The 27,687-nt window shown below is 44.7% G+C and overlaps 1 protein-coding gene across 1 annotated transcript in view; it reads right to left on the bottom strand.

The window, feature by feature from the left end:
- Csmd1 (CUB and Sushi multiple domains 1) overlaps nucleotides 1–3,803 on the bottom strand; it is a 1,489,308-nt gene extending 1,485,505 nt beyond the window's left edge. Inside the window, exon 1 of the mRNA XM_005082604.4 lies at nucleotides 3,366–3,803. Coding sequence (XP_005082661.1) covers nucleotides 3,366–3,450 — 85 coding nt within the window. The 5' untranslated portion in view covers nucleotides 3,451–3,803. The remainder of the gene's footprint in view (nucleotides 1–3,365) is intronic.
- Between the last annotated feature and the right edge of the window lie 23,884 nt (nucleotides 3,804–27,687).

The raw sequence follows: 27,687 nt of genomic DNA, 5'->3' as shown, positions 1-27,687 counted from the left end.
TCTGTATATGGTATCTGTGGGAATTCCATGTGTGCTTCAAACTCACTTTGCTGAGGAGGAAAACAACCAAGGAATCCCCTGACCAAATCTTGCCTTGGCTCCCAAGCCTCCTCTCCTCAGGTGAGGCTCCTTGAGCAATCACTAGGTGAGTTTAGCTTGAGTTCTGAGCAAAACCTGTAAGGTCAGATTCTTTCACTGCCCATAACTATGAACCCAAGGCTATACTGAGGAACAAACTTTACTCAAACAGCCTGTAGCCATAGATGGTTCAAACCGGGATTGAGGGCACAAATGTAAGCAAGCTTTCTTGGATGAATTATTCCATTTATTTACTAAATGTGAAAGCATTAAAAGCCTTCTTCATTCTCCTGTGGTGCCTGGAAAATGTAGTGCTTTCAAAAAGAGAATCAGACTTGGGATTCCACCCTTGTCATCTCACTAATAATAATAAACATATATCAACAGAAATTCCTGTTTCCCCCAGTGGTTTTTGCACTGGTGCTTGGGCACTGAAGGGGATTCCAATGACCTCTACTGCAGCACCTCTGGCCTCACAGACTCGGCAAACGGGCCATGAAAGATGGCCCAGGCATCAAAAACTCTGAACCTGTTTGCCATGGCCCAGTCACCCCCCCCACCACCCGGGGGCAGGCAGTAAAGCCGAGGGTAGCAGTGGCCCAGAGCCATGACCTGTGCACTCCTTGAAGGACGACCCTAATTCGCGTCCCCGCAGGTGCCAGGGCGTCCTTGCACCACGTGACCAAGCCTTAGAGACCAGAGGGCACACCCCTGGCCAATTGGTTGGCCCATAGGCTTTGACTTGCCAAAGGGAACTGCGCCCCTGCCTCAGTTGCAGGCCAGCACACTGTTGACTACTCTCTTGCTGGTGTCACCAGCCTCCTGCCAGCCTGCACAGCCACAGGACTTGTATCATGGGTGCTAGGAGACAGAGCTCTGGCCCCGAGGGGGTTAATGAAGGAGTGCGCACCCACTGCTGCGTGGGCCAGACAATAGCACAAGAGATCTTGGCGACTAGAGTCCCAGTCCCTTTGGGCTCAAAGGCCAGGCGCACAGGCGTGCACGCTCTGGACTCCAGCACCAAGCACGCAGGGGCTCGCAGCACCTTGGCTTCACTTTGGCTTTCATGGTCTTCACGAGGGTTCCTGATGAGTAGGAGACACTCTGTTCTCTGGGGCTGTCAGTGCAGGCCCAGGACTGGGTGCTCCTACCCTGTGGCCCCCTACCAGGGCAGTGTAGCCAGCCCAAGACCTGTCTCTCCACATTAGGCTCCGCCTCCGCCTCCCTTAGAGCAGCAGCCCACCCTTGTGGGGGCGGAATCGGCCCGCACACGTGTGTGGATTATCAAGTAGCTGGGCAGGCGATTGTGGGCTCCACGCAGCAACCCCTGTAAATTGCGGGGGAAGGGACATGGGAGTGCACAGAACTCGGGGGAGGGGGGGCAGAGACTGAGGCTCGAAGGGTGAGCAGCAGATTTAGGGAAGGAGGGAGCCTTGCCCTAGATCATCCCTGAGTGCAGGAAAGGGTAAGAAGTTTGGCATAGTTGCATGGCTGGCTGATCATTTTCACCAACGGTTTGTTTGGACAAAGCATAGTCTTGTGTCCTGAATCTTTTGGCTTCCAACATTGACGCACAGCCGCACAGGGTTTGGGGGCGGCGTGGGGGGGAGACACAGCCCTCAACTTTTCATGCTTTGCCACTCATTCCCCAGTATGTCCAGGGCGACCCGAGCCCTCCACCAGCATAACCCTTCTTAGCTGGTGAAGCCTCTGCTGCCAGCAGGTTGGTGGAGGCCAAGGATAGATGGAGGGGTGTGTGTGGTCAGAGGGTAAGCATCTGCAGGAAGCTCCGGAAAATTAAGCGATCCTATCTCTCCAGTTAAGCTAGGTCCACCTATCTCTCTGGGTGGGCTACTGGGGCGCACTGTACAGATACCCTTTGTGAGGAGGGTGCTTGGCTGAGGGGCCAGCACCAGGAGGCTAAGTCTCCCCCAACCAGAACCCTCCTGCAATCCTCTGCTTTATCCAGGCGGGTGTGGAGTTGGATGCAGATCACAGAGTCCTCTGTTGCTTCTTAATCACCCTTGAATTTGAACCACTGGGGGAACGGAAGACAGGGTGGTCTGGAGAGGAAAGGGGAAATTTTTGTGAGGAAGGGGGGAACAGATGAGTCAAAAAGAAAAAAAACACACGACTTGAGTTCCATCCTTTAAAAAGAAAAAAATCTATAAAGATACAGACACAGATTTGCCCAGGAGTCTGAGGGAGGGAGCATCAGAGGAGGGCGAGAGTAAGGAAATGGGGCAGGTACTTGCCAATGTGAAAATCAATCAGTTCTCTCTCTCTCTCTCTCTCTCTCTCTCTCTCTCTCTCTCTCTCTCTCTCTCTCTCTCTCTCTCTCTCTCTCTCTCTCTCTCTCTCCTCCGTTGCTCCCTCCCTCCCTTCCTCCTCCCTCCTCCTCTTTTCTTTCTCTCCTTCCCATAGAATAGAGGAGGAGCGCACAAGCTGTTGCCAGCCCGGAGGTTGCAGATTGTAAAGACTTAGGAGAAAACATCCCCTAACTCATTTCAAGGAGAAAGCCAAGTTCTCTGAGCCAAAATCCCTAGGAACCACCCAGAAAGACCCTTCTCCCCTTCTGTTGACCAGACTTAAGACAGGGACTGACCCTGTACCCAGAGAGAATTGATCTGATATGGAACCAAACTCCCTGCTGGCTTTATCCATCTCGCCAGATATTACAACTTGCAAGAAGCAAAGTCCGGGGAAGGGGGGGGAATCTCACAGAGGCAGCTGGTCTGATCTAGTCTGATACTTTGGAGGGGAAGCAGAGGAATGAGGTGTGAGGTGTAAGGCTCTGGAAACATCAGTCAGCTAGGAGCTTTCCCTGATGGCACCAGAGCCCAGGGAGCTTGAACTTTGCTAGGCCAACAGTACCCAGTTGGTTTCCCAGGCGCGCAGGGTCCTGGAAGAAGTCGTGGGAACTACCCCAGCCTGCGACCCGCCAAGCCCACCGACAGCCCAGGAGCCAAGGTGCAGTTCTCTGCCCAACTCATGTTGGGCTCTCTTCTCCTTGACAACCCACAGCACACTGCACAGAGACAAGAAATGTCGTTTGAACCCAAGTGGGGGAAGAAAGGGCGGGGGTGGGGCGGGGGCAGATGAGGGGTGGGAAGAACACGATGGAAGCTCGGTATCGGGCGCTGCGTTCGCCAGCATCGCTGGTGGAGAGCCACCCGGCCCGTGCCTGCTGCTCGGTCCCCTAAGGTCCCCAATTCATACACTCGCGTTCGCAAATCGGGCCTCCGAGGGTTCGGCCGTCTCCCCTGTACAGAGCCAGCCTGTCTTACCCTTAGCTGCAGTGAGGAGCCCCGCGCACAGAACCGCTAGTACCAAAGGCAGGAGCAGCGACTTGAATTTCCTCCACGCAGTCATGTCTGCAGATATTCCACACGCACACGACACGGATGGCTCCTCTCGGATGCGCCGGTCTCCTCCAAGGAACGACCGGGCTCTAAATACAGCCCGGTAATCACCAGAGGGCAAGGCGAGCTGGCGAGAGCTCCGGGTCCCCAGCCCGGCCGCGCATCCGACGCCTCCCGCAGCTCTGCGCGCCGGGCTCGCTCCGCTCCCGTAGCATCGGGTCCCAGCCACTGCGGGGCTGAAGATGCTCCAACCGAGCGCAGCCCCGGGGCTGCCGGGGCCGGGGACAAGCGCCGGCCGAGCCGGGCAGGAAGGCACCAAGGCGGCGAGCCTGCGGGAGGGGGCGAGGCGGGGAGAGGAGCGCGCGCAGCCGGGAGCAACCTGGAGCGGAGGCAGCTGGAGAGAGAGCCAGCGAGTGGGAGGTGCGGGAGGGGCGGGGGGGGGGGGAGCCGGGCTGGAGCGGGAGGAAGGCGGGGAGCGAGCGCCGAAGACAGGCTGCTAGCGGCGCAAGGAGCCGCTGCCGTGGCGGCTGGACTCAACCATCCTACCCACCGAGAGGGGAAGGAGTCTGGCACCGCGCAGTCCTGGACTCAGCCGGGCCTCGGGCTCTGGGGCCCAGAGCATTGTGCTCCCGAGGCCTCTGTTGCGGCTGTGCGCAGGCTGGAACACGAAGACTTGTTGGGCGCTCAAGTGGGAGAAGCCACGCCACGCACCGGGGAGAAATCATGTAATCGGCCTTGCAAGAAAGGCTGGGGGCTCTGTGGAAGCAGCGGGGGCCCACCTCCATCCTCTAAACTGTCTTTCTCTACTGACCAGAAGAAGCCCCCTGCCTAAGTTAGGAAAGAAAGGCAGGTGGAGAAAGAACGAGCCCAGCTGTGGCTGGAAGGGGCCAAGAAAAAGGTGCTTTTTACAAGAAATTGTAAATTACCTTTAACAAGGTGACTGCCTACAACTGTGATAAACCACTGACAGTTCCCCAGTTCCCTCCTCCGCTCACATTGAGTCCTGTTAGGGTTACCTGCATACCAACCTAAGCTCTATGTGGGATTCAAAAGGTGGCTGAACAACTACGCTGCTGCGACCCTGTTCTGGTTGTGAGGGCAGAACTGGCAGACCTCTAGTGAACCCAGACATCTAATCCAGAACTCAGGAAGGTCCCCCAATCCTGCAAAGAGGCATCAGGAGCAGCCAGGAGCAGCTGCAGGTCTGCTACAGCCACCGGGCGCACATAAAGTAGACACAGTGTTAGGGAAAGGCTGCAGGTTAATTGAAAAGTCCAAACTGTAGGTGAAGGCTAGAGTTCACAGTGATACATTTCAAGGATGTGCCATTCTTAATCAGAAAGGAATAGGGAACTCTAGAGGATTGGAGGGAAGGGGACATGGACATCTCATGCCTCCATCCTAGGGACATCCATCCTATGATGAGCCTGTATTGTCCACATCAAGGAATTAGCACGGTGTTTGGAAGCAGGCGGAGGGCAACACCATTGTGCAAGCATTGCATCAGTTATCAACTGAATCACGATATGTCACACTCTGTTCTAATGTTCTAGAACCTTCTTGCCCATGTAGCCCAGAGATCACATGAGGACATGACAATGACTCTGGAAATGTAGAATGACTGGCTGTCCCTCCGCCTCCCAAAAGCAACCAGAGCCTGTACCCAGCCTGCCTTCCTTCCCCTGGAGATCTGATCTCCCCAAGGAGAGTCATGTGGCTGTGTTCTCCTAGAGGTGCTGTCTTGGAACTGAGCTGAACTGGGTGCTGTTGAGCATCTTCTCATTGTTCTTCCCTTATTCCTGGGGGTGTGTGTGGGGGAGAAAGTTCTAGAATACACTCTACAGCATGATTCTGGATGGCCCCCTGTGTTTCCTCCATGTGTGGAGTAGACATGGAGTAGAGAGGGCCACACCTCCTGTGTGAATTTTAAGTCATCTCCCAGATGTTATCCACACCCTAGAAAGTGAACAACAAATGCCTTTCAAGACCCATTAGAAGATTCGCGAGCTCATCCCCTTCTCCTCCTCAGGACACATTGATCTTCAGGAGCCTCAGAGCTGAAGTCCCCCATGACAAACACTGTCCTGTCTTCCTGCTGCCACTCCTAATGACTCCTGTCACCAAGAAGGATTTCCGCCATTAAAAACCATTTCCAAATCTCACTACCTTGTGCTGGGACTCACAGATGGCTTCAAGTTATTAGGGTCCCAATCAGAAATGTTGAGTGTCACCTGAGAATTCAAATACCTTTGCACAGAATCCTGACATCCTGCCAACTGGGGATTGGATGGCCTACTCAAAACAACATGCTTACACACCCTTTTTCTTTCAGGTCCATGGTGGTACAGACCTGTAATGGCAAGAGCATCAGTTCAAGTTCTAGGCTAGCCTGGTTTAGAAAAAGAAATGCAGACTAGCAAGAACCTCACAAGAAGAACTTGTCTCAAAATGGCAATAGATAAAGACTTTTTTTTTTTTGCTGCCCATGGTGCAAAGAATCTATTTGAGTAAAATCATAGAGCAACTACAGTGCCGACAAAAGGCAAGCACTCACTTTGCTTCAGATCAGAAAGGAAGAAAGATCCTGTACCTGGGAGTCACCTTGCCAAATTATAACTTCATCCTAAGTCTCAGAACATAGCAAAAGGTTGTCCAGGAAGAATGGCTGATTTTGGAATGTGACTGTGTCTGCGATAATATTGGGAATCTCCCCCACCCAGGATCTCGGAGCTAAACAGCTCAGAAGGAAATCGTGGGGCTCTGCTGCCATCTAGTGCTCTGGTTTTCCTGCTAGAGTCTGCTAAGAAAGCCATAGTCCCATTTCTTTTTCCTTTTCTGTTCTGGTCTGCACACTTTCTATCACCAGGCCATAGATGAAGACTGTTGTTAGCTACCTAGATGCTCTCCCATCTCTGGTCTCTAATTCGTTCTAAAAAGCATGATCTCCCTCAGATTCACATGGCACTAATTTAAACATTGTTATGAGGCAATCTCAGTGGAAGACAGTGAGACTTCACTCCTAGAAGTGCCGTGGGGTCCTCTGCAGTTTCTGGAAAAGAAGGTTATGCCACTGCATGACTGTGGATGCATTTTCCAACCTCGGCATAGCTCTCTTCAGCATCCAGAGCCTGGCTAAGCTGCACTAAGAACACTGTTGGCATCGGGACTGATACTGAGGAGTACAGCAAGAAATAGCAAAAAGGCCCCTGCATGCTGCAAGGATGGAGATGTCCCCGAGGCCTAGCATCACCCACATGAAGATGTGTTGGGTAAGATGACAACATAAACATTCAAGAGAAGTGTCCCCGTGAGATGGGATCACCCAAGGAGAGGACAGAAACATGAGATGCTTGAGATAATTATAGATTGCTTTTTTACTATGTACAAATGAGAATGCTAATTAGTTGAAGAACTGTGTGTATGAAAATCTTGCAGAATGCATTGTGTTGCTATGATGGCTAAATATGATTTTGTTTGGTTTGTTTAATATTGTGTTAGAAATGGAAGGGAGCTTTTTCTTCAAGAATGTGGCAACCTGTAGGAAGCTACCTCTAAGGCCAGAAGGTGAACTGCTCCTGGGTGTTTATACACATCTAGATCTGTCCCCTCTGCTACCCATCCTCCACAGAAGAGCTTATGTATGTGGTGACAAGGCTCTTCCCTGGCCTGGCCTCTGTTGCTCCTGCCACCATCCTAAGACAAGAGCATAACATCAGAGGGGTACAGAATGCTCTGCTCAGTGGTATCAGATTGCATATCCTTTGTCAATGCCCTAGGGCTGTTTCCAGAATACATCATTCCCTAGGCCACATTGAGAGAAGGTTGGAAGATATAATCAAGTGAATGGCATACTGATGTACATGACTGCTTTCAGTGGCTCATTCTTAGTGACTTGCTAAGGTTTTCCCATGTCTTTCCGATAGAACACCATTTAAAATATTTGATGTTTGTGAGCATGCCTTTAGGATGAGGGAGACTAAAGTAACAAATCAAGTTTTCTGGATACTCACTACAAATGATGCCCTGGGTAGAATGAAAGAATAGTGAATTCTCCTCTTTCACCATAAGGTAGCTTTCCTGAAGAAGCAATCCATGAATTGCGGGTGTCTGCATGCATGGCAATCACTTAACTTGGGCATCTGTATTATTGAAGTTCAGGTAGATGGCCCCAACCCCAGAGTATCTGAGATAAGGCCTAAGATTTGACATTTCTAACAAGTCCATAGAGATGTGGGTACATCAGAGGTCATATTTTGAGAAACACTGGTGCCAGATTGATCTTGGAATGCAAAGAATCTGCTTTGTGTGATACACCTACTATCTTCTCATCAAGGAAACATGAGAACAGCTGTAATCTAAGTATGTTTCTCCATCTGCAATGCATGTATTGAGATCTTCTTGATGGACATATGAGGAGAACCAGACAATACTGAGACAGTGCCAGACACATAGTTAGCCTCAAAGACAGCATCTCCCTTTCTTGTTTTGCCCACCTCTGAAAGGGAATAAAGAAAAGCTGCCCAGATGCGGAAAGGCATCCCATCTGCTCCAACTCATGTCTTAGGATTTCAAACAGGAATGATGGAGGCAAAAAAGAAGGAAAGAAAGAAAAGGGAAAGAGGAAGGAAGGGAAGAAAGGAGGGAAGGAGGAAGGGAGGGTGAAGGAAGGAAGGAAGGAAGGAAGGAAGGAAGGAAGGAAGGGAGGGAGGGAGGAAGGAAGGAAAGGAAGGAAGGAAGGGAGGAAAGGAAGGAAGGGAGAGAGGGAGGAAGGAAGGAAAGGAAGGAAGGGAGAGAGGGAGGAAGGAAGGAAAAGAAGGAAGGGAGGGAGGGAGGAAGGAAGGAAAGGAAGGAAGGAAGGGAGAGAGGGAGGGAGGGAGGAAGGAAGGAAAGGAAGGAAGGAAGGAAGGAAGGGAGGAAGGAAGGGAGGAAGGAAAGGAAGGAAGGGAGGGAGGAAGGAAGGAAGGAAGGAGTCAGGTTGTCAAAAAGGTGAATCTAGCTGACACCCAGATGGGAAGGTGGAGACTCCTTTACTCTGACTTATAAGTTCAGCTTGCAAGGCTGCCTCATACTCAGCTGTTCCCTAAGGAGCTAGCTTGAAAAGCACCTCTGAAGCTAGGTGCTGGCCACTCTGCCTGCTTGTTAGTGGTGCTTTCCTTTTACAGCAAGAATGCACAGTTCAGAGTCACCATTCATATCCATGAGCCCAGGCTGCTACTGCAAGTCAGAGGGATAGCAAGGGGGACCCAGATACCCTAGAAGAGCAAATACTGTCTGGAAAGCACCTGTGATTAGTGATTAGTAACTTTCCAGAGACTTCCACTGTCTGCTGTATTTCGTCCACCAAACTTGAAAGTCAGAATTACTAGGCTCAAAGAAATTCTCTAGTTATGAATAAAGCCATTCTTCCGTGACTCTGTTGTGTCATCCTATATGTAACTGTCATATAAAGTTTCGACTAATGGATAGGTAAGCTACTCCTAAATCCTAATTCCCTTCACATCCCAAGTTTCACTATTTTCTGTTCCTTACCTGATCTGTTAGCTACCATCTATTGCATAACATTGTTGAGTTCTCCGTAGGAAGAAAAATTCATGATGAAAGTATGAAAAATTATTTTTACTCAGAGAAACAATCAAGATAAACACACAGATGCATGTGTGTGCATGTACACACACACACACACTCACACACACACACATACACACAAACCCTCTTTTGCATCATAGGAATACTGTTAACTGCACCAGCCTATCAATATATTTGAATAAATGATCCTAAGTTATTTCATTTACTTCATTAAAAAAAATCAGTACACTGTGTGAAGTTGACAAAATTCAGAATGACTACCCAGCTTTCCTATACCTTGAGTCCAGCTATTAGGAGGAGATAAAGACATCACTGATCATGTTACAGCAATTTCCCCTTCTGAGAGATGATTGTCCCTACTTACTATTGTTTCTTAAGTTTTAGAAAATGCCCACCCATAGTGCTTCCCCTCAGTTTTTAAAATGCATACAGAGTAACCATACTTTCCCTTGAAAATGGGGTTCTGCTTTTGATGGCTTTTCACAGTGACACTGAGAGCATGTGACACACCAAACATCCTGTGAGAATTACCACTCTTGGCTCTAGAGGAGTTCCTACAGAGGGGAATCCAGGGTAAGTGTTAGTAATGAGCAAAAAATGCAGAGTGATGAGTCTTCTTTTACATCTCATTCTCCAAGATACTGTGTCCAGTGGCTCAGTAGGTACACTCCAGCTCAGTGTGCATGGAGAGTGGGGATGTGGGAGACAGGGCACGCAGGTGAAGGAGCAAAGAGAGGGTACCTTTGAAAGTGGTTCCCCGCCACTGAGTTCTCTCTCACTCCCCACTTCTCTCTTTATTTATTCATTGAAAGTTTCACACATGTATGACATGTATCTTGACCACATCACCACCCTTCCCACAGCAACTCCCCTCAGTACACTGGATACTCCCATAATATTTCATATCTTCACAACTTCATGATACACAGACACACAGACACACACACAAACACACACACACACACACACACACACACACATATATATATATATATATATATATATATATATATGGTAATGATGCTCAGGCTACTCTCAAATTTTTATTCTATGTTCCTCACCTGACCTGAAAAGCCATTTATTAGTAGCTGTCTACTGTGTAACAGAATATATATAAATTTACATATATATAATTCAATTAGTTTCATCCATACTTACAATGGGTATAAGAACAACCACTGGAGCATGCGATATCTACCATTGGTTAAACTCCTAGAGAAATCATTTCTCCTTTGAGAAATCTTAAAGTTATAGAAATTAGGTGATCACTTGAGATAATGTATTTCAAGTCTCCAAACCTCTTGACCATCAGCATATTGGAAATTCTTTGTAGACTTTTTATTGACCCTGCCCTTGATGTGTATATGAATTTGACTCTGGAAGGTCAGATCATCTAGTCTAGTCCAAGACTTCTCACTGACAAACATAACTACTTCATGAACAGTGCATAGAATAGAACAGAATGGAGTGAAAGGCAAAGAATCACACCCAAGGTAGCATCCAAGACTAAACACCAGAGTCTTCCATGGTCACACTAACATGAAACAACTTTTTCTACCTGTCTATACCCACCCAGGTATATATATATATATATATATATATATATATATATATATATAGAGAGAGAGAGAGAGAGAGAGAGAGAGAGAGAGAGAGAGATTCCTTGTATAGACACATATGGGTCTTCAACAATCTCAATTAATATATCCATTCTCCCATTTCCCAACAGGTCAATTTATATACTTTATGCAAATGTGAACTGCCTAGTTCCTGAAAAGATAAGTACTTTCTTAAGTCATTGGATTGTTGAGAGACTTAACTAAGATGCCGCATGGAAAATGCTGGATTTGAATTGGAATAGAAATACAAGGACAGACCTAGCTTTCTCTCTTGCCATCTTTCCTGTGTCATCTCTGAATTTAAATGTATTTTAGTTTTTGTCCCCTGAAGGACTGTCATTCTTTACTTATTGATTGAAATAAGAGGCTGTAAGATGTTTGCCGAAATTGTCTATGTAAAAATCTTTCCTATTGGAAAAAAAATCCTCTTTGAAAGGCAAGTTATCATCTTTTGAAGTACTACAAAATTGTCAATTTTTGGAACATTCCTTTCACATGTGAAGCAGTGCTCTAGGCAGTGCCAAAATAGTCAGTGATTGCTGCCATCAGCAGCAGCATGAGCAACCGAAACTGACTGCCTCAAATGTGTGGGTTTCTGCAATTAGTCCTGTGTCACAAAGTCTCTCGCCTTGATAGAGGAAAGGTGAACCCCCACCACTATCATGTCAATTGCAACATAAGCCAGATGTGAGCATGTGCAGAAGCTGAGATTCTGAAAGGTCAACCAGAGTTTTTTTGGTACTGTCAATAATTAGCCTGAAGAATAGAGAAACAGAATTCTAAGTCCAGGCCTTGTTCAACCTATCCCGCTGCCTCTAGGGAGACTTTTAACATCTCAGGACTATGAATGAGTCGACAGGAAAAGTGAGACCTAACGTGGGTTTAGGAAAAGTGAGACCTAACGTGGGTTTGAAACATGAAAAAGCATTCAAGGCAAAGAGCAGAAGCAAGCATGTGGACAGATTTGGAGGGATATCTTCCTAGGGAATTCTATCAGATGATAAAGCTTATTTAAAAAAATGTCTCCCATCTAGAACACAGGCTGGTAAACTCTGACAGTGGGAAGGTCCATTCGAGTTGCATAATGCCATAAGTGGGGCTAAGTTTAAATGTAGGCTGTGATGAGTGATCAGAAAATAAGAATTTCCATCTACTGCACAATTCTAGCCTTCCCTCTCCACGTGTCACAGCAATTCACATCTCACCCAACCTTTTAACATCTACATCTATTATTTGTCTTGCAATGGCATAAGGATCAACCCCAGTATCTTCCATATATAATGCAAGTGTTCTACTTCTAAGTGACAGCCTCCAATCCATTCCACTGTGGCCAGGAAAGCTCTGTATCAAAATCATATCATGCAGTGATGGCCAGCAAGTGCATGGGGAAAGAAATAAAGGTCAGTGTCAGAGAAAAACAGGGTGGAAAATGCAGGCTAAAACCATAATGAGGCATCAACCAAATTTCACTATTATGGATACATCAGAGACCCCGGAAGTGGGTCACTGGGGTGACTCAGTGAATACAGGCACTTGGAAGCCAAGTCTGATGACATGAGTTTGACTCCAGAGAATCACATGGAGTAAAGAGAGAACTGATTCCTACAATTGACTTCTAATCTCTTCTCATTCACTGTGGCTGGAAGGTCTACCCCATCCCTAAATGAACCAACAGTAAACTAAAAATTACATAGAACAAAACACTTGGAGAAGAACACATGCATCCAGGATGCAGAAATAGGGACTTCTTCACACTATTGCTGGGAGAGTAAATAAACCCAGTCATTGTGGTAAACAGCATGGAAGTTCCTAGCTGGGCCATTGGTGGCACACCCTTTAATCCCAGCACTACAGAGGCAGGGGTGAGTGGATCTCTGTGAGTTCGAGGCCAGCCTAGTCTACAGAGCGAGTTCCAGGACATCCTTCAAAGCAATACAGAGAAACCTTGTCTCAAAAAAACAAAACAAACAAACAAAAATAACAGAAGTTACAAATAAATCTGCCACATGACCTATCTGCCCCACTTCTGGGTATAGATTCAAAAGAAATGAGAACAGTATATCAAAGAAATATATGCCTGTGTTTATTGCTGGAGCATTTACAAGGGCACAAACAAGGAATCAACCAATGTATCCATTCTTAAAAACTGAGCAAAGAAGTGTGGTAGTTTAAATGCAAAATAGAGTACTCCCCATCACCCTGTCATGAATGGACTCAGAATGGAAAAGGAAAGCACTGTGTGTGTGCTTAAATAAGCCAGGCAGAAGCACAAATGCCACATATTTCCTCTCATCCATGGGACACTAGGCATATTGGTCACAGGTAAGGCAGAAGTTTATTAGAAATCACTTGAGACTGGCCAGGGGCCTCATGGTCTCAGATGTGGTGGGGACAGAAATGAAGCTACACAGGGCAGTTAGCAGGTGAGATGATGCTAATGTTTACAGTGTGGCAAGTGACTATTGTGTATTATTAATCAGGCATTTCAAAACAAGCACAGGAGCATTTGAAGCTTAGCAATACAGGTAATTAATAATATTTGAGGAGATGCAAATGATAGTTACCTTGATTTGATTATTACATACTGTGATTGTAATACTGTGCCCCAGAAATGAGTACAATTATGGTGTCAATTAATTACTCTAAAACAGAAAGGCAAAAATCTGCATGCCGGATGGAGCTGACAAACTCTCACACACCACACTGAATCATAGCAGTGAAGGTCCTAGTGCACCTCTCAAATACAGTTTGTGTTTTGTCTTGTGTTACCTCAAGTGCCTTCCACAGACTTTCAGAGATACTAAGGGAATGCACATCTGAGCTTTTCGGGTATTAAAGTGAGGAGATGATAGGTAGGTTAGCTGACAACTTCGTAACTCACAATATGTCTTCCCACAGGCCTTGTCGTAGAGATAGGCGATGCAGGAAGCAAGCTCACTTTGTAAGGAATGTGCTACATTTATTATGAATGCATGGATGCCACAGTGTGCATGTGCAGGTCAAAAAATGCCTTTCAGGAGTCAGCTCTCCCCTTCCACTTTGCAGACCCCCAAAAGTTGAACTCAGATCCTTAAGCTCAGCATCTTTAACTGTTGAGCCAATCTGCTGGTTTATGACCTCATGCTGGCTGGCTTCAGCAATCTCTTAGATAGCAGGTATGGCAGGAGAAGTAGAGTGGAGGAGAGTGAAGTTTGAATAACCAAGTCAGGAACCAAGCTGCCGGAGCCCAAAGACAGTGTGTATTCTGGAATGTCATTTCATGTCACTCTATATCAATTCCATTGACTTCCTCACAGTTCTGGCAGGACTGCTTGCCCCATCCACCTGATGGCTTGTAGAGAGTACAAGTAAGTATTGGAAAACTGGTTCCAAATTTTTATTGAATTTTTATTTATTTATTTTTGTGTGTGGAGTGCCTATGCCATGTCATGGGTATGGAGGTCAGAGGACAACTTTCAGGAGTCATTTTTCTCCTTCTACCATGAGGGTCCTGGGAACTAAGTTCTGGTTCTCAAGCTTGGTGACCAGCACCTTTGCCTGCTGAGATACTTCACCAGCCTAAGGGTGCCAGCATCTGTTCTGTCATTGTGATAAAACATAAAGAACAAAAGCAGCTTTGGGAGAGAAAAAGGTTATTTGTCTTACAATTTCAAGTCACGGTCCATCCTTGAGCTCAAATCAGGAAATCCAGGCAGAAACTTGAAGGTAGGCCTGCATGCTCCTCCATACTGCATAATCTCAGAATAAGGAACCTACTTCACAGTCAAAAATGTGCATAAGGAATTATGGAGGATTCTGTTTGATGGCTCATAGACTGCCTTATGCTTAATTAGCTTTTAGCTTTCTTACACAGTTCAGAAGCACTTGCCTAGGGAATGCAGTCACCCTCAATAGGCTAAGGCCAACTACATGAATCATCAGTCAAGGCACCTCTGCAGACATTACCTATTTGTACAATTTCCCAATTCATATTTTCCCCAGATAAATTTGGGTTTTGTTAAGCAGCCATCTGAGCCAAACAGGACATTAGAGGAAATGTCGACATAAAATTAAAATGCTTGCACTGAAATTAACTACTATTATTTATATGGTCAAATTTCATTAAAAAAGAAATTTGAAGTTATTGCCAGAACTCCTCTGATGGGGAATGGTCTTCTGTATATATGTTTTTTCTCATTGGTTAGTGAATAAAACACCGATTGGCTGATTTGCCAGAGAGAAAGTGATGTTGCTGGGCAGAATCAGCATATACAGGAAATCACTCTCTTCTTTGAGAAAACGCTGAGCAGTCATCATGTAGCAGGCAAAGGAGTTGCAGGTCCGGCATTCCCTGGTAAGACAAGACCATGCAGAAATACATGGATTAATAGAAATGGGTTAATAATTAAGGCAGAGCTAGCCAATAATAAACCCTTGTCACCAACCAACAGCATTATAACTAGTATAAGTCTTATATGTTCATTTGGGACGGATGTGGCTGTGGCTATGGGACCAGACTGGCAGGAAAGAAAGACTTATAGTAACACTCCTCATCATATACATGGAGTTGTAGGTCATTGTAGCAGCTCACAAGGTACCAGGTTGACAACTGTGTGCTGTTGGCAAAATGCTATACACATTGTTAAAGTCTTAGATGAGCAAAATTCCAATAAGTGGAATTCAAAGACACTGGTGAGCACAAATCCCACACCAAATGGGCAAGGAGAGAGAATCAAGGAATTGCCTGGATCAGATTAGATGTGGGAATGTCTGTGATAGATTGCCATGACTGCCCATTAAGTTAAGTGTGCATCTCCTACTATGGGCAGCACCACTCCCTGGGCAAATGGTTCTGAGCTATATAAGAAGGCTAGTACAGTGCACCAATGGGCTTTGGGAGTCCATTACCCATGGAGGGATACTCTCTCATCCTAGATACACTGGGGAGGGCCTAGGTCCTGCCCCAAGTGATGTGACAGACTTTGATGATTCCCCCATGGGAAGCCTCACTCACCCTGAAGAGTGGATGGGGCGTGGGATGGGGGAATGGTGGAGAGAATGGGAGGATGGAAGGGAGAAGGAACTGGGATTGATACATAAAATAAGATTGTTTTTCATTTAAATGAAAATTAATTAAAACTTTTAAAAAAGGTTAGCTACATATAAGCCAGCCTCTAAGCCACTAAATCCCATTCCTTTCATGGTTTCTGATGCATTTTTTTTGGACTCTGACATGAATCCCTTGGTCTGAAGTAACCTGTATGGAATAGCAAACAGGTTTGCCTTCATGTCCCTACCTTGTTTACACGCCCATGTGAGTTCTTGTCACTTTCCTTGTACCTACAGCAGCATCCTTTTCTACACCTGAATTCTGCATATGGATCTTTGACCTCATCTGTCCCTCAGAGAGCCTTGTGTGATGAGTTGGGTGTGCTCTGTGTCAGCCACAATTAATGCCCAGGCATAATTTCTTAATGCTGCAGTGTAAGAGACCCTAATAAGACAATTACATCATGGGACACACCCACTGTTATGAACAGATTAATGTCTTCCCTTGAGAGTCTGAGCTAAGTATCACTGTGCTGGAATAGTTACTACAAGCACAATCTGTCATAAACCAGGTGACCCCTGTTTTCAGCTTCTTTCCCAAGAGCCACTGGGCCATCTAACAAAGGAAGGGCACTGGACAGATGCAGGTGCCATTGGCAACTTCCCAGGTTCCATAACTGTCATCTAAAGAAACCTCATTTCTTTATAAATCAACTAGCTTCTGGAGTTGGGTTGTAGAAACAGAAAACTTACTATCACACCAACATTATAGGATAGCGATTTATATGCCAAGGAAATGAGGCTGGAAGGATAGATGCCTCATTCAAAGCCACACACTGTAGCAATGTGTAGGTCCCTCCTGCCCAAGGCTGCATCACTGGTCCTGTGTAGATCCATGCATTAGGGCTTGTCAAAGGCAGACTTGAAATTAGCAGATTTCAAATAGTCATCATGGATTTGTTACAGTGCCTAAATAATTGAGGGAAAACCCTGGTAAACGGTATGATAAATCACAATCCTACAAGTGCTGAGAATCCTAATCATTTAACAAATCCTTCCAGACAGAGAGAGGGGAACATTTAAATACTATAGGACAAGGCATTTTCATCTGTTTCTAAGCAGTTCCTGGTGATGGAGTGGGTGGTCAAATCACAGGCAGGTCTTTATGTGTACCCGTGACTCCTCTTCAAAGAGATAGTACACAGTCCCTGGAATGTTAAAGCATCCTGACAGGTGCTTCGTTTGGAAAGGAAGGCAGGAATGATGCTTATTTCATTGTCTTGGGAAATGCTTAGTGTATGTTTAGAAAAATGAAACACCAGGAAGCTTGTGAGTAGTGGCCAGCACTGTTTCAAAGGGAAGGGCCTGAGACAGCATCAAAGAGAATTACTGCTATTCACCCGAACTCATGTAGCTTGTTGATTTGATCCCTTTTGCCTGCCAGGACAAGAATGTCCTTTATCACAATTTTGGAGCTGGGTGACGTCTAGCTCTCAATGTCAAAGTGACTGAATTTCCATCACTTTTATGAGGAAGTAATTCTCTATGTGGAATGTCCTGCTAGAAAGGTGCAATCGTGACACTGCGGAGCTTGCCATCCTTAGTTTTAGCAAAGGCAGAAGAAATGAGTGGCCAGTATGCACAAAAGCCAGCAGCTCAGCTTCCTTCTTCCCAGTTTTTACAGCCCGAAACTGCTCCTCTGTAGAGACTTGCTACCCAGACTAGCTAACCCCTCCTTCTGTGCTGTGCACAATACTCTCTGAGCGTCTGGATTGTCGTATAATCGGTGCTGCTCCAGCAGAGCAAGCGCCATACACTTGATCCCAGCTTTTCGGTAGTGTGTGTCAGGCTGTGTCCTCTCCTAGTTCTTTCTCCACCCCAGTCAGGTATAATCCAAAGCCAGTCAGGGTGAGGAATCTGCAGCAGTCTCTAGCCATACTCAAAAAACTCTTGCGCTTGAAGATTTGGTTTAATTCATAGGTGTCGTCTAGGAACTTATTGGAGGTAGGACTTTGATCGTCAGCTCTGTGACCTCCAATCTTTCTGGGGAATGACAGCACAGTTTCTATTTGGGGGATAGGATAAGCCACCAGATTGTTGGTTTATTTCTTGGATCTGGAAAATATAAAACATATCACTTCTGTGCTATAGAATTCTGCTGACATTACTTCTAGACTGGCCCATCTCCAGGCTCCTTCTTCCCTCACTGCAGAGAAAGGAGGCACTTGAAAAGTATGTTTGTCTCTGGCTTTTCCATTCTTGCTCAATTGTGAAGTGCATTATACCTACATCCCCCCAACCAGCTGCTCATTTGCAAGCATCTCATAAGAGTTTTGAGCTAAGTACAGATACACAAAAAATGGTGCTTTTTAAAAGCCTCATGAACTATAGATAGATAGAGAAAGAGAGAGATATATGAACAATTTTAAGTTAGTTATAAATCTAAAAGGTTGCATTCAAATAACAAATGACTTACAATTTTTTATGCTTTTGAGTCTGGTCTGAAAAGCACTTAATTTGAATGTGTTGATGTGTAACCTGCTATACTATTATATGAAATTATCTAAGGAGATTCTCTAGGTTTTGTGCCCATTTGCTATCATTGGTAACAAGCATACAGACAATATAGTCACACTCTGTCCCTTATCCTGCTCTCATTTTCTTAGCCATACTTAAATTCTTTTGGAAATCCAGTTTATCAAACTTCATGCAAGCATTCAACTCCACGGTGCCTCCATGTTTTGTCTTGCTGTAACCACTCTCACTCCCTGTTCAGAATAGGTTCCAAGAATCATTCTAGTCCAGAATTGGGGATATAAGCAGAATTATGCTCACATCTGTGGATTCACAAAACCCAATGTGCTATACCTTGATGATGGCTGAAAGTGAAACTCTGTAAGTGAGAAGCATATGCATGCACAAGTTTCCATTCCTGCAGTGTCTCCAACACGAAGTTTCTTTTCACCTCTTACCAAAGCAAGGGAGTTCAGACAAAGTGTGTAAAGCTTGTTTTTGATGGAGCACAAGAGCAGAACAGGCCAGGCAGTGGCTGTCTTGGATGTTTAGCTATGTGGAAAATGATGGGACATGTAAGTATGAGATAAGATTTGAAAGTGGAAGGAGACAAGAGTGCTAACAGTAAAGATCAGAGTGAGCCTATGAAGAAATATGACACAGATGTGCATGTGTTTATGTGTCCATGAACGCGCACCCTTATACATGTTTTCATGCTTGAGAAGGTGTTTGAGTGGGGTGTGGGTTCACATGTTTTGCAGACATTATTTGATTACACACTAATCATATGCCCTGCCCCCCTTTTCTTACTATATCCTTAGTCTTGTGCTAAAACTGGCCCCTTGATACTGATTAATTTCTAAAGCAGAGGATACTACTTTAGTTTGTGGTTTGAGAAGTGACAAGTCCAAGACTGAGTGGCTCTCTGTGGTGACAGATACCTGCAGAGGAGTTCCACTACCCCAAAGCTGAGTTTTGTGTTTTAGTGTGAGGGATTGTCATAAAAAACGAAGCAAGTGTCCCGAAACCAAGGTGCTTAATGGGAGAGTGATGGTTTCCTTGCAACAGTGATCATGGGGCATGGAGGAGGCACACATAGGATTGGGGCTGTGACTAGAGACACAGTTGTGAGATGTTTCTGTCCTTATGAAAGATCTACCTGTCTTCTATGACCACTGTCTGCCTATCCACTAAGACCACTGGCATTTGTATGTATATCATTGTATACAATATGGCATCCTTCTGAAGGAACACATCACGTATATTACACATGACTCCTATTGATGTCTACAACACCAGGCCTTCATATTTCAATTATAATCAGGACAATCCCTTACATACATGCTGAGTTCTGCACTATCATTTAGACATACTTCCCAGGTGATTCATGATGGTATCAAGTAATGATGAAAACTGATGTTAACAGTCTTTTTTCATATATGCTTATAAGAATGTTTAAAAAGAATCAGTGGGGCTTAAGTGTGGGGCTATGATTAAAAAGAATTAATTTCATCCTAAGAAAAATACCAAATAGCAACTTCTTCCATCTCTATTACATGAGGACAGGACATGAACCAGGAGGGGATCCTCTATCATTTACCAAATATACTGACAGCATGATCTTGGATTTCCAAGCTTATAGAACCCTGATAACTGACCTGTATGAGTCATCCACTCTGTAGTGACATAGTATAGCAACATCCCAAGCATCTACACCACGTGAGGTGTTCTGTTAGGTAGATACGATATTCTCAAATCTTGCTCCATCACTCTAGTTGGAATACCTGCCCACCTTGTGATGATTCTACCTGCTGGACGTTGGGCAAATGGAAGATCTACTTCACATTTGGGAGAAGAAACGTGATGATTAGAAGTATAAATGCCATGCTGCCCATAATATTGTATTGCAAACGTCTCAACCTAAGACTTTCTTTTAAAATTGGTCTTTTAATGTGTATAATCCAGAATTATGTCTTTGACTGACTATAAATCAAAGTGTGGTGCTATTTTCAGATGAATTTGCTGCCATGGCAACATGTGTGAGGTCACAGGGAGAGCCCCATTGCTTTGCAATGTGCAGGGTGTAGGCTCACAAACCTTGAATGAAAGAAGGTAATGCTGGATGCATAAAACGTAAGCAATCAGTATTCATGGCTAATTATATCACTTTTATTGACTGACTTCTGCCTTTCTGGAGAAAATATCTGGGCATATGGCTGCTAAACTAATGGCATTAAGACATTAATTCAATATTGATTAGTACAGGTTTCTCAGAGGTTAAGCAACCATTGGCTTCTGCATAAGTAGCATGGGTCAGAAAAAATACATGGAAAGATACTTGATAAGAACTATAAGCTCTAAAGTTCTTAAATGTTGAGGCTTTGGAGGAAGTGTGAACTCAGTGTTTAGTTACAGCAGAAGTTCCTGCAGGTTCAATCTCCATTAGCACTCTGCCCTGGACATCAGATCTCAGTTTCTCAATTGTAAGCATTGCGGATTGTTTATCTCCTTTTTTAATGCCAATGAATTCAGACCTTTAATGTACTGTGTGTTGATATTTAACCCACAGAGAGAATGCATGGAACCCCAGACCTCTGAAGTTGTCACCTCAGGAGAGATTTGCATGGGAAGACTCCTTAAAAGGTTGCACTAGTTGCTGTTTTAATTACACTAAAGAATCCCCTTATCACTGGAAAGGAAACATCACATTGGACCCCCAGAGAGCCCTGCATGGTGTAGGAAAGGAGTGGATCACCTCAAGAAGCTTCATGACAGCCGATGAAGCTGCTTCTGGGCTTTGAACATGAGCATTTGACAGGAGTTCGTTTTCTAACCTCAGCCTGATGCTAGCTGAATGACACATTAAGCTCCCCAGCACTCCTCAGCTCACCCAGGGTCATTTTGGAATCTTCTGGAATCTGAAGAACTGTGTGCTCTCACACTTTCTGGTCACACTTTGGAAAGATTCGACTGGAGATAATTTAATTTGTTTAAGAAATAATCCTTTGCTCCTCTCCATCTTTTACCTGGTATTGCACCTGACAGATTGAAGCTCCTATATCAGATTATTGAGGCACAGCTCAGATATTTGTCAAAATGTATTCTTTCCTACCCTTCATATTACCTTTAAGTTGTGCTGTCTTGGAGTACAGGCAAAACTAAGCTTTGCTGATGAGAAAAGTTGCTGAGAGTTGGACTAACATTCTCCACTACTAAGTTGTTACACCCTAGGACTTCAAAAGAATTTCACTAGGTGATCAGCATGCTTGTGTATGTGTGTGAAATGTGTGTGTTCCCACCCTCACTCATGGATATGTCAGTGCACACCTACTTTTAAGGAAGGGACCTAAAATAGGAAGAAAAATAGACAGGGAAAACATGCCTTATTTCTCTATGTTAAAATAAGGTAAGCAAAAATAAAAAGATGATGGAGGTGAGATTCACACGGAAGGAACAGCAGTGTTAGCTTTGTACACACAAGCCCAGATATATTTTTATCACCAAAACACATGAGGAATGATTGAAGGCATCATGCTTCAGTAGACATCACACCACTCTGAGATAGTTGATTCTTATTCAGTCTATCTGTGCATATGTTCAGAAGCTTGGGCTTCCATGTTTCAGCATAGGCAGGATACAGGACAGGGGATGGAGGAGCATCAACACTGCATTACATGAGGATACAGGAGAGGAGATAGAGGAGCATCAACACTGCATGGCTTGAGGATACAGGAGAAGATGCAGGAGCATCAACACTGACTGTAAGACTTGAGTGTTAAGAGAAGCTTTTTCCTTGAGAGGAGCCTTCTGCCCGTCTGGTTCCAGAGCCGCTTTCCCGCCAGCCTGGTTCTAGAGCCGCATCAGTCCCAAATAAACACATAGGAGGCTATATTAATTATGAAGCTGTTGGCCTTGCTTGTTTCTTACTGGCTAGCTCTGCTTTAAGTAATTACCCCATAATTGTTAATCTAAGTATGTCTCTTACCGGAGAATAGTTCTGGGCTCCTACCCCCATGGCGGTTACATCTCGACTCTCTTGTGTTTCTCCTACCCAGAGTCCTCCTGGACTCCTAGTCCCTCCTATCTAGATTCCCTATTGGCCAGAGAGTACTTTATTGACAAATGCACAGGCAAATAACAGGACTTCCCCAACACTTGAGGATATAGGAGATGAGAAAAAAGAGCATCAACACTGCATGGCTTGAGGATACAGGACAGGAGATGGAAGAGCATCGACACTAACTGCATGACTTGTGGATCCCTGCACACAGAAAGAATGGGAGGCTCTTTCATTCATTGTGAAGAGCTTCAGTGCAGAAAAAGATATTCAATGGAGCATAGGGCCCCTGCAGAACAAGCTCTTGAAGCATCAGGCACAGAAAGGGCTTTAGATAGTGTAGCCAGCAAGACACAGGGAAAATTATTTGAGATGTAAAGAGCAGCCAGTAGCTCGGTGAACCTGGCTGACGTAGTGGGGCAATTTCATGATCTTAATGTGAGGAACAATCTTTGAAAAGCACCAACTCCTCTGTTTCTGATGTCTTACACAAAATAACGTCTGTCTCTCTCGACACAGATAGACACTGCCTAATCAAGCACAGTCCCAGGCAAAACCCTGAGTTCCATTGAATTTCTAACCCAAAGATAGTTTCCTTTTGCAAGCCCACAGTAACTATGGGTACTCTGGATAGTATACCCTAAGGAATTATGCCTGCTTTTAAAATATTTTCACCTGCTACATCACTGTCCAGTGTCTTAGCACATCTACCAAAGCTCTGAGCTTAATCCGCTAGTTTGGAACTGTGCCACTGGTCACCTACATCTTGGTGTACAAATAAGAGGCATTCATGTAGCTACTTATTATAAAGCTGGTCTTGTACATCTTTAAATGGATTATTACTTTCCTACATTTCAACCATGTTTATGGATGTTGAATAATTGCCTCCTGAGGAATTCATTTTCTGGGTTCTAGGGGGATGGCTTGTTACACACAGGAGAGAGAGGAAGGAGGGAGGGAGTTTTAGCAGATCAGTTTTCAATGACTTGACCCATAGTTAATTTGTAATCAGTAATTATTTTCTTAGTCACATGTTCCACACTTGTATAATCTGTCTCTCCTTTTGAGATGTAGACAGGGAATTTGAGTGACTAGAACTTTACCCTGCTGGCCACACTGTTGGAATACACTGCTTCTGAAAGCAAACTGCTCTTGAAGACTGGGTTTGTGAGGTGGGGAGTGGGATCCTGAAGGAAGATCACTCAATCTTGGGATCTCATGCCACTATCTTCCAGTTTTGGTAAAGGCCTTCTTGCCTCTTCCTATGTCTACACATTGATATTTATTGAGAACAAGTTTAGCCCCCTTATCTGAGATTCATTTTAACTGTCCACTGTGCCCTTCCCACTACCCTACAATTGGGAGGAAGAAAAGGAAACATCTCCAGATGTAATGGAGAGGATGGATTTTTTTCATTTTATATATGATTTGTATAGGTTGAAACAGTCATTGATTCTGTTATGAGAACCACTAAGGGAGTATAAACAGGAAGCGATTCTCATGTGTTTTACAAAGCATGTTAGTATGCTAGGTGTTTACAGAGATCAGATAATCAATAGCCCAGTCTAACTTTGCTAACACAGCACTTACAAGTTCATTAACCAGATATTCCCTTTCTGATTGGGCATTTAGGAATGTACCGTGAACTGCTATTGAGATGGATCAAGGCAGGACTTCTGCCTTAACTAGTGACAGGACTGAATAATAGGAGGGTGGCATTAACTATAAAGGAACAGATGACTAGTTTTGACAAAGAAAACACTGGGCAGTTCACATACAACAGAGGAAGCCCTGGCATGTAAGTTGGGCACACTACTCTTTTGTAGGGCTGCTATGAGAGTTAAGACTTAGTGTCCCTAATTTACCCCATAATTTATTTTCAAAAATCAGAACTGGAGATATTATTGAAACACTAGCGGATACAGCATGAAAAGGAAACCAAAACTAGAATTAAGTTCCTTGCTCTGTCCCTATGAAAGTGCACTACTGAGTTACACACAGTGACGGCAGGCTGCACTTGAGGCCCCAAGCTCAGGCTTGCTCTAGTCTCTACCTCAAACACGACTAGAGTGTCCTCATTTGCCAACCAGACACAGTCAGCTCCAGTTTATCTACCTTCTAGACACTGACAGAGAGTTGAAAGATAATTCGTTCTCCCAAGCATCTGTTGTAACATTCCCCAGCAGACTTTCGGTGCTGCCAAAGTTTCCTAATAGATTTCAAGGAGTTGACTTATACCCTTGTACCCTGCATATCACCCAGAGTGCATAGTGGCTGCTATTCATTCCATGTACGTACCTTGCCGCCCACGCATAGCTTCATCTACTACCTCTCTATTCTGCCGGGTTTTGTCCCTGGCAGTCTCTCTATTGTTATACTTTATTCCTCTGTTTTGAGACAGGGTCCCCTAGCACGGTGCCGACTGGCCTGGAATGCCTGGCAATCCTCCTGTCTCAGTCTCCTGGGTGTTAGGATTTCAGGCATGAGACACCATGTGAGGCTTCATATGCCAATTGTGGACAGCTGAGAACTATCCATGTTGCATTCTTCAAACAAAGACTGTTGGTTGTATAAAACAATGCTGATTCTTTTTTCTTAAAAAATGCATACCCAACTATATTTTTAATATCAGCAATACCTCATAATCATTGTTCTATTGTTTATTGTCTTGAGACAAATCTTAAACTCTACATAATAGGTATCTGCTCCTTCCTAACATATTGCCCTCAGTTGGTCCTGTTGTGGGTGGTTCTAGGAGTGATGGATTGTCTTGTGGCTGAGAGATTCAAACACCCCATGTTCACCCCCCAAAAAACAGAAACTACAATAAGAAACGTCAATAAGATGGCAATGTAGAGTGAGATTACATGTTGTTTGTATTTCCACTCAAGAGCACAAGTATATCTCTGGGGATGAGTATACGTGCATTTTGCAGCTTTTATAGGAACTTAAGGCTAAAGCTTGTTGAACCCTCACTAAGAGCTTTGTGTTCTAGGAGGATTCAGAATAGGAGCTGTCATTCCCACTGAAGACTGAACTCCTCTGGGAAGGTTTAAGCTATCCTGACACCTTGTGTTCAGTCCCCAGACACTTGGAATTAATTGTTGACTTGTTCAGTGTAGCGTCTTAGAGGCATGCGGATGTTTACAGCATGCTCAGGCACTTTCATACTGCACTGAGATTAGAACTCTCAGATCTAGGCTTGTCCAGGCAATCTTCCCAACTGCAGTAAAAGCCCAGTAACCCATGGTGCTTTGGGATCACTATGTACAAGATTAGTTATGGGATGCTCTCTTCTCTGTGGTAGGACCTGAGGGGAGACACTCCAACCCTCCTACCATGCTGATCCTTTGTAACATCAGCATCCCCTTATACTGTGAGCTGATTTCCCACTACTTTTTTAGTATTATCTTTTTTTAAAGTGTTTTTAGACAGGCAAGAACTACTTATTCTGAACTGGTCTTATAGCCTAAAATTCATGATGTAGTCCATGCTAAACCTGGACTCAGGGTAACCCTCTAGACTCAACCTGCTGAGGTCTTAGGAGTACAGGGGTAAATCACCACGACTTTCTCACTCACTTCCTCAAAGGCTACAATGGTTTTATTTGTTTGTTATTCTGGGGTCCTGTGCAATTCAGACAAACAGGGAACCATTAAGTTATATTGCCATCCTTTCACATTTATCTACAGCCTTTCCCTACCTTTCTAGTCTGGCAGCAGTAGGAAGGTTGGAATTAAATACCATTCAGATATCATCTAAAATGTACCTTTCTGGGTTTCTAGCTTCTTATGTGTAATGGGAGCAACTTCGAAGCCTTTACTTGTGCACTCCCAGCCCACACACAAATGCACACATACACAAAAGCTGAGAGCCAACAAGTCTTCCTAGACCACCAAAGAGATGGAGTCACTGAGTAATCCACCACTAAAGAAATGTGGACAGACGAGTTGATGTCAGAGCCCCAAGTGAACCAAGTAGGAAATACTGGGCACAAGGACGGATTCTGGGATTACAAACAGGCAGAATCCAGCTGGAGCCCAGCAGGAAGGGCAAAATAACTATGAGAACCAAGGAGACACATGGATAGAGGCGGGAACTCTCTGTACAAGACCATTCCCTCTGTAGGGCTCCATGGTAGTCATAGAACATGACCACAGAAGAGACCTTGCCCTCTGTAAAAGGTGCCTCTAAGAAGGTCAGTGATGACAGGGAAATCAAACGAAGGCCAGTGACACAAAAATCTAGTCCTTGGCAACTGTACCTGTAATGGACGTTGAGTCCCCACCAACTCCCTACAAATAAGGCTTCTGTGGAACCTTGATTTCCTCATTTCCTTTTACTCAGCACATCATCCTTGCTTCTTTTTGTCAGAAATTTATTGAGCAGACTAAAAAGCAAACACAAAAGACGAAAGGGTTAAAAAAACTTAATAAGCATCAACACCATACTCAGACACGTTCCTAAAACAATCAAACTAGGAGTCTGAACCAAGATGACAAGGGTAGAAAAGACCAGATATGGCTGAGCAGGAACAGCAGAAGGTCATCTGACCTATTTCTGAGGCTGAAAATCTACAATGTCCAGAGTGTAGATACCCTCTGGGGACTATATTTACAGGAGTTTCTCTCTACTGGGTGAGTCTGCTCCATGAAGTAGTAGAGAGTCCTATGAGCCGGGAGATGGGAGGCAGAGGCTGAACTCACAAATTGCCTGCAGTCACAACAGTAGAGACAACTAGAGAATGACTGTGGGAGTCAGTCTTAGGTTGCTGGGACTGATGTCACATAGTGCCACATGCAGGCAACCTAAAGATAGTAAATAGTACCCCCTGATTGAGGAAGCTAGAATTTTAGGTTCCACTGGCATTTTTTTTGAAGCCTTGGCCCTCATTCAGTCTTCACTGGTCTTCGCTCAACGAGTCTGCATTATAATCTCCCCTGATGGGATCCATCATTTAATAATAATTACCTCTTAAAGACCCTGCCTAATAACCCAGTCAAATTTTAAATATGGATTTCACAAGACAGAATTCCGTCATCAAATTTTTAAAATTGTAAATCCAAATGAAAGGAATAGGGGAGAAAGAAAAACAAAGCCCACACAACACTAGGAAGTACATGACTAAATGACTGTGAAAGACATCACAGAGGATGGGAAGGACAAGCTGGTTACAGTTGTTGCCCATAAGATTAAAAAGCATTATTGAAAGTATGACAATAGACTGGGGAGGTGGTTAAGTGGATGAAACACTTGCCACACATGTCTGAGGACAAAAGTTCAGAACCCAAAGACCCATACAAAAGTCATGTGAGCATGGTGGCCTAGATGAAATCCCAGAAGAGGCAGGGCATCCCTAGAGTAAGCTGGCTATGTAGAGTAGCACAAACAACAAACTCCATGTTGAGGAAAAAACACTTCCTCAATATATGAGACACAGAGC

The sequence above is a fragment of the Mesocricetus auratus genome, unplaced genomic scaffold (assembly GCF_017639785.1).
Source record: "Mesocricetus auratus isolate SY011 unplaced genomic scaffold, BCM_Maur_2.0 Super-Scaffold_100031, whole genome shotgun sequence".
NCBI lineage: Eukaryota > Metazoa > Chordata > Mammalia > Rodentia > Cricetidae > Mesocricetus > Mesocricetus auratus.
The sequence above is the reverse complement of the archived record's forward strand: the minus strand, read 5'-3'. Positions and strand labels throughout refer to the sequence as shown.